The sequence below is a fragment of the Magnolia sinica genome, chromosome 9, assembly GCF_029962835.1.
Source record: "Magnolia sinica isolate HGM2019 chromosome 9, MsV1, whole genome shotgun sequence".
NCBI classification, from domain to species: Eukaryota; Viridiplantae; Streptophyta; class Magnoliopsida; order Magnoliales; family Magnoliaceae; genus Magnolia; species Magnolia sinica.
This window is the reverse complement of record NC_080581.1, coordinates 13,735,259-13,742,478: the sequence shown is the minus strand read 5'-3', so window position 1 is coordinate 13,742,478 and position 7,220 is coordinate 13,735,259. Positions and strand designations below refer to the sequence as shown.

The following is a 7,220-nucleotide window of genomic DNA, read 5'->3' as shown; positions in this document are numbered from 1 at the left end:
ACGTTGCTGGTTACTTCACTCGTAGATATGCATGATGTGTATAATATCTTACACGATCTTTGAATTGCGCACAATATTCCCACGATTCGAAAATCTCACTGATTGAGTGAATCGCGCCGAGATTGACAGACCTCGACGGTCCGACAGTCAGGTATAAATACAATAAGACCCCATTGCTACAAGGGGAAAGAAAAAGGTATTCTCTCTCTACTTGTCAACTTAGACCCCGATTCTCTTGACCTGACTTAGGCATCGGAGGGTCCCCAGGCTTAGCCAGGGTCTCCTTTGCTTACCCTTTGTGTAGGACCAGGGTTCATTCGAGGAGCACGAAGTGGAGGGTGATCCAGATTTTGTCCTCAACATTTTTTGGCGCCGTTTGTGGGAAGCTGATACAAAAGATCAAGTTCCTATTCTCAAGAGTAATGGCTAGAGGGAAGAAGAAAGCGATAGCTGCCGATCCGAAGCCGAATGAGCAAACTCGTTCCTCCTCACTATTTCATGCAAAATCAGCCCCGGGGCCTTCCCAGCGCTCTCGCAATCAGGCAAGTAAATATCGCGCCATGCAGGGTGAGATACAAGCCCTACGTGACGAGGTAAATAGGTTGAAGCAACAACAAGAGCCACAACCGCGCCCAGCTCAGGAGAACCCTGTTTCTAAAGCAATCGATCTGGTCGTGGAAACTCACTCCATGTCGGGAAGTATGAGACCTGAGGCACCTCAACACCCTCAGATGCCGGTTCTGAGGCATAATCCTCTTCCGACTCAAATCCAAGACTAGATACGAAACGAGACCACACGAGCTCCAACCAACATTTCAGTCACTTCAGCCCTGGCGCCGACGGATCTCCGTCATCGGCTAGAATGGAGGAGAGGAAAAAGAACTCTAGAGACAGAAAACACTCAAGAAATCACAACAAAAAATAAGGACCCGTAGAGAAATGGTTCGTAGAGCTCAACGACAAATTCTTAGCCCTGGAAAAGAAACAACAGCCACCGTTCAGGCAATGATGGAAGAGACCGAGCCTCCCTTCACCTCGAAAATCATGAGCAAAGTGATGCCCCAGAGGTTTCGTATACCTCCCGTCATTCAATATTTTGGGTCTAGAGACCCATCCGAGCATGTGGAAGCCTATTGCTCGTGGATGCAAATCCATATAGCAATGGACGTCATGATGTACCAGGAGTTCTCGATCACGCTTAAAGGTTCCGCTTGGAGTTGGTACCGGCAGCTCAAACCAAATTCCATCAGTTCCTTCGCGGAGTTGAGCCGATTATTCCTTACCCAATTCATAAGTGGTAAGAGAAGTCGGAAACCCAACACCCATCTGTTTGCTATCAAACAAGAGCCGAATGAATCATTGAAAGGCTACATCGCCCGCTTTAATGAGGAAGCACTGTTGATAGAGGATTACGCTGCTGTGTTCAACGGGCTAAGAGAAGGGAAATTCGCTTTCTCCATTGGAAAGAACCCGCCGAAGACGCTGGCTGAACTAGTTGCCCGAGCTCAAAAATACACCAACGCGGAAGAATTCTCCAATGCCTGTAAAAATGTCCAAGTGCCAAAGATGAATGATAAAGGGAAGAGGCCTAGGAATGGGGAAGCCCAGCCGTCCAGCAAGGGGACCAACGACCGCGCCCCTCGCGATCGTCGTCCGAATAGAAGGACGGAAGGAAAATTCCATTCTGACACCCCCCTTAACGCGTATGCTGAGCAGATGCTACTAGACATTCGAAGAGAAAAACTGCTAAATTGGCCTGTTTGTATGAAGGCCGACTCGGATCACCGAGACAAGCGTAAGTACTACCGATTCCACCGAGATCACTGCCACAATACGGCCGATTGTGTGGATCTCAAGGATGAGATCGAAGCCCTTATTCGGAAGGGACACCTGCGTCGATACACCAAAGAGGGAAAAGCGGCTCGGAAAGAAGGAAGAGAGCGAGAGCGGCCAAATAATATCACGGAAGAGCCCGCTGAAATCCGTACCATCTTCAGAGGTTTGTCTAGTGGAGGAGATTCGAATAGGGCGCGGAAAGCCCATTCCCGGAAGCCTAACCTGGAACATTACGTCCATTTAACCGAGCAACCCAGTAAGGAACTCCGCGTCAGCCCATGCACTTTAACCTTCACAGAAGAAGACGCACGCGGAATCCAGCATCCACATGACGATGCCCTGGTGGTTACTATGACCATAGCGAACCGTAAAGTATACCGCATCTTGGTTGACACCGGGAGCTCAGCCGACATGATGTATTCCGAAGCCTTTGAAAGAATGGAGATTCTGAGGTCTCATCTCAGGCATGTGAAGACCCCACTGCACGACTTTGCCGTGGAAAGAGTGATCTCCGAAGGAGCCATCTCCCTCCCGGTGACTGCGGGAAAAGGATAACATGAAATCACACTCATGGTAGACTTCCTAATTGTCAATGTACCATCAGTACATAACGTCATTCTAGGTAGACCTTCTCTCAATGCGATGAGAGCAGCCGTCTCCACGTATCATCTGATGATGAAATTCCCCACCAAGGATGGAATAGGCTATCTCCGAGGCGATCAGCGAGAAGCTCGAAAATGTTATGCAATGGCAGTAAAGAAAGGTTCAATTAAGCAATCACTCACCATCAATATACTGGACCCCAGAGGGCCTGTGGAAGGCTCATCCGTGGAAGACTTAGAGAAGGTACTGCTTGATGAAGCCGATCCAAGCAAAACCGTTCAACTCGGGACAACATTGAACTCTGAACAGCGGCTTGGAATACTAGCCTTCCTAAGACAACATAGGGATGTCTTCGCATGGTCCCACCAAGATATGTCCGGAATTTCTCCGGATGTCATAGTGCACAGCTAAATGTGGATCTGGAACATAGACCTGTCAAGCAGAAGAGAAGGTCGTTCGACGCCGAACGATATGAAGCAATAGCTAATGAGGTCTCTGTTCTGATAGAAGCAACCGATCTTGGACACTAACAATACATCACCACCACCCGATCATTCACTTGATTCCACTTAATCAACTTCATTCAACGAATCATCTGATTTTTCCTCCTTCTGGGCTTTGGGATATTATAGTTCTTCTTTATATATCGTATCCTTTGACAATTCCAATACTTTAACTTGCCTTTGTCATTTGACTTGGATATAGATTGTAATTTTCCCTTCTCTCAATCAATTGTTTTCTCCAAGCAAACAATGCATCCGTATAAGTACATTCGCCTCCGCTCTTCCTTTTTAAATTCATCGATTTCACCTCCATGTTTGTCAATTTGCTAACCAGTTTGTTGAAGGCATTAATGTGCCCAGAGAGATCCGACCATCTGTTATCTTCAAAATATAGAACTGTGTCTTCAAATATAAATGATTAGTAAGTGATTTCGTCTTATAAATGCTCTCAGCCTTCGTCTATAATTCAGTGGTAGTCGTCTCATCAATGACATTATATAAGACTTCATCGACCAATCACAATTGAATTGTGCTAATCGTCATCTGATCAAGTTCGTCCCAAACCTCTTCCTTTATAGTTTATGGACGATTCGCTTTCCCAAGGAATGTATGTTGTAGCTCTTGCTGAATTAAGAGGGCTTTTATCTTCAACATCTATAATTCAAAATTATTTTTACCTATGAACTTCTCAGTCTTGAATTTTGCGTTCGATCCCCTCGATGTCATGTTTGCAAATTCAATCCAATAACCTGACGTACGCTTTAATACTACTTGTTGGGCATTGATACTATTTAATGGGCATAAAAGCAACCTCAAAAATGAATTAAACACACAATAGATAATGAAAAAGAACAAACAAACACAGAGAACAAAGATTTTATATGGAAAATCAATATGGAAAAAAATCACGGCATAAATCGACGATCAATCCACTATATCAGAAGAATTACAAGAGATGGAACAACTTACAGATAAAAAAATGCTAGCTCCCTTTTAAACCTTTTCTCCGTCCTAAGCTCTTTTGTATTAACCATAATCCCCAATTACAAGTAGGGGTGCATACGGGTCCATTCGGTTCGGTTATGAGGTGAAACTAGAATCGAACCGTTCCTAATAGTTCCAGGAAAATCGAAACTGGAACCAGACTGTTTGCACCCTAGAACCGAACCGGAACTGGACCGTAAAAACCGATTCGGTTCCGAATCGGTTCTACAGTTCTGTGCTTTTTATAATCCAGCCCAATTGCATGTTTTTTAAAAAATAAAAATAAAAATCCAACCCATGTCTATTCATGAGGTGATCCATTTGATGAATGGTCTAGATATTGTGTAAGGTGTGCAAAAGTATATTTACAAAAACAATCAAAGGGTTCATTGTAAACCATAAATTATGAGTTAAATAGACAACTAAAATATATTGAGAGAGAGAGAGAGAGATGAGAATGGAATGGGGGCAACAGGGGCGACGTGAAGAGAATCAAGAGATTATGGTTTTTTTTTTAAAAAAAAATATTTATTGCTTGAGATGGTACAATTTCAGGTTCAGTTCGAAGGTTAGTTCTACGGTTCGGTTCTACATAACCCTGAATCGGGAATCGGTTCTTTGATTTTTGGAACCAGAACCGGAACCGGTGCTCTTTAGAACTGGACGGTTCCGGTCCGGTTTACCAATTCTACCGGTTCCTTGTGCGCCTCTAATTACAAGCGTACTTAAATACTCTCATATAAGATTAGAAACAAAACCAATGCTTACGCGAAAGTTGCATGCACTGTCAATCTATTTGTCGATCGAATCGACATGTTCGACATACCATCAATCAAATCAATTCCCCCTTTAATCAAATCGATAACATTTAAAAATATCCAGCAAGCAAACTTAAATTTCCAAGAATATTTCAATCAAATAGACAACCCCCATTGATTAAATAAAAAACTCTGCTATTGCACTAGGATTAAAGGCACTCGATGAAGACAAGTTGCTGAGCCTTTTTAATTAACCATGGTTGGAATTGCCTGGCCTTTGTAAATTTTGGTCCATATTTCACTGTTAGAGACTATGATGAATGAACGGTTTATATCATCAGTGTATGCGTCCACCCATTCACTAGGATAAAGGTGGACCCAATCTCATCCCTTCAACTGCTCATCCCGATAACAATATTCAAATTTCCATTCTATTTGATATTCATATTGAAATTGAAAAGGGATTAACATCCATTTAGCTACCTGTTTAGGGCACCACTTCCATATGGATTCATTTTAACTAATTTCAAAAATTCTTAATTGGGTATCCAAACGAACCCTTTGGGAATCATAGGAAGATCTCACACACAACTAGTTGTAGATGAACAAAAAAATGTACAACTAGCTGTTTGTGGGGCCCACTGTAATGTATGTTAACATCCAACTTGTTCAAAACGTTTCCCCATCATAAAAAATTAAATAGCCCAAAAATCATTCAATCCATCTCTGGTGACTTTGGTTGGATCAACATGATTTTTTAAGCATTTTATTTTTATCAAAAGGCAACCATGTTGGCCGGGTTGAAGGCCATCACCTTAAGCAATATTTACAACTAACTGTATTTTCATGTTAGACATACAACTCCCAACGTGGTGGGCCCACAATGGGCCTTATACACATAAAAGGCTAAAATCTAAAGAACGAATTAACAGACTCTAACAGACCTTATATACACAGAGCTTTAAATTCAACATAAGCCAAGACATAAATACTCTTGGGGCCTTATATACCAAATCATGTTCTATAAGTTAGTTTTTAACTTAATAAATGTTTTGAACGAACATACGTTCGCTTTCAATCGATGATTTTATGGTAAGAGGAGCTTTACTAACCCGGCACGCATGTATAAAGCCGCCCATGTACTCCTCATGCGCATGTGCCAAGACGGCCCAGATATGTAATAATAAGTCAGCGAGGGGCTTAACCATGTAGATGTTTTTAGAAAAATAAATCCAGTCTGTTTGGCAGATGGGCCATGACGTTAAGGGTCTACTTGGATACCATTAAATAAGTTACTTTTTCTACTTATAGCAGTAGATAAATGACTTATTTCATATAAGTAAATTTGGTTGATAATTAGTTACAAGTAACGTTGTTATTTAAATTTATTTAATTACTTCTCTCTTTTGTTTTTTAAATAGCTTTTTTGCTTTTCATTGGTTGCTGAAGAGGCAACGGGAGATAAGACAAAAATGAGAAGCAAGTTGTGTTTGTCAAACATTTTATCTTCTTAGTAAGTAAAAACTAAGATAAGCCACTTGGGGAATAAGCAGCTTATCTTTAGAAACTTACCATCCAAGCACCCTAATCGATACATTTGTTATGTAAAATAGTTGGACATGCTTGAAATATTTGTGGGGCTACATAAGTTTTGAATCATGCTAAATATTTGTGTTTTCGGTTCATTCAAAAGGAATGACGTTATATATGAACGGTAGGAATGGCACGTAAGCATCACTGTCGACCCAGGGAGGTTTCAACGGTAGGGATTTCTCATTGTCGACCCAGGGAGGTTTCAACGGTAGGAATTTCCCTATTCACATTTTCCTTTAATACGGCCCACTTGTGTCTTGGATCCGGCTCATTTTTGGCATTTTAATGTAAAATGAGCTCACAAAATGAATGGACGGATTGGATTCCTCACAAACATCACGGTGTGCCCCACCGAGGTTTACAGTGCAGGAACTTCCAAGGAATCTCCATAGTGGTACCCTTCCAATGGAGGGCTTGGATTTTGCACATATCTGCCAGTGTTTGCAGAATGCCGGCCATGCTGGCATATATGGTGGAGTGTGCATTGGCGGACTTGGACACGTGTTTGCTTATCAAAGCTTTAAAAAGAATATATAATTTTTGAATTAAATAATAATGGGAAACGATTCAGAGCTTTTAGTTGCATCAAAACAGGGGGACACTGCAATCAACCAATCTGGACAGTCCATTAGGTCCAGCATTCATCCATGGGCCTATCAAGCAAAAATCACCCCATCCAAACGGTTCTAACCTTGGACAATCAATATCTTTGCCAAAATATAGCACGAGAAAGATTGTCTATTCGTTGGAGCCCATTGGGTCATTCCAAAGAATATTTTTATCAGACGGTCCAATTTTTGCATCATAACCCAGAAATGTGCGTCGGGTCTAATGAACGGTCTGGATCCATGGATCATATCATTCAAGTATCATAGCACAACCAGGAGTACTATAACTTAAAATAATCTCATGCAAGGCTAACATAAGCTTTTATGATTTAAAA

The 7,220-nt window shown here is 41.8% G+C and overlaps 1 protein-coding gene across 1 annotated transcript; it reads left to right on the top strand.

Moving 5' to 3' along the window:
• The first annotated feature begins 1,056 nt into the window (after window positions 1–1,056).
• On the top strand, window positions 1,057–2,391 carry LOC131254882 (uncharacterized). The gene has a single exon (XM_058255582.1). It carries the CDS (start codon window positions 1,057–1,059, stop codon window positions 2,389–2,391), a length of 1,335 nt encoding a protein of 444 aa, XP_058111565.1.
• The last annotated feature ends 4,829 nt before the right edge of the window (window positions 2,392–7,220 follow it).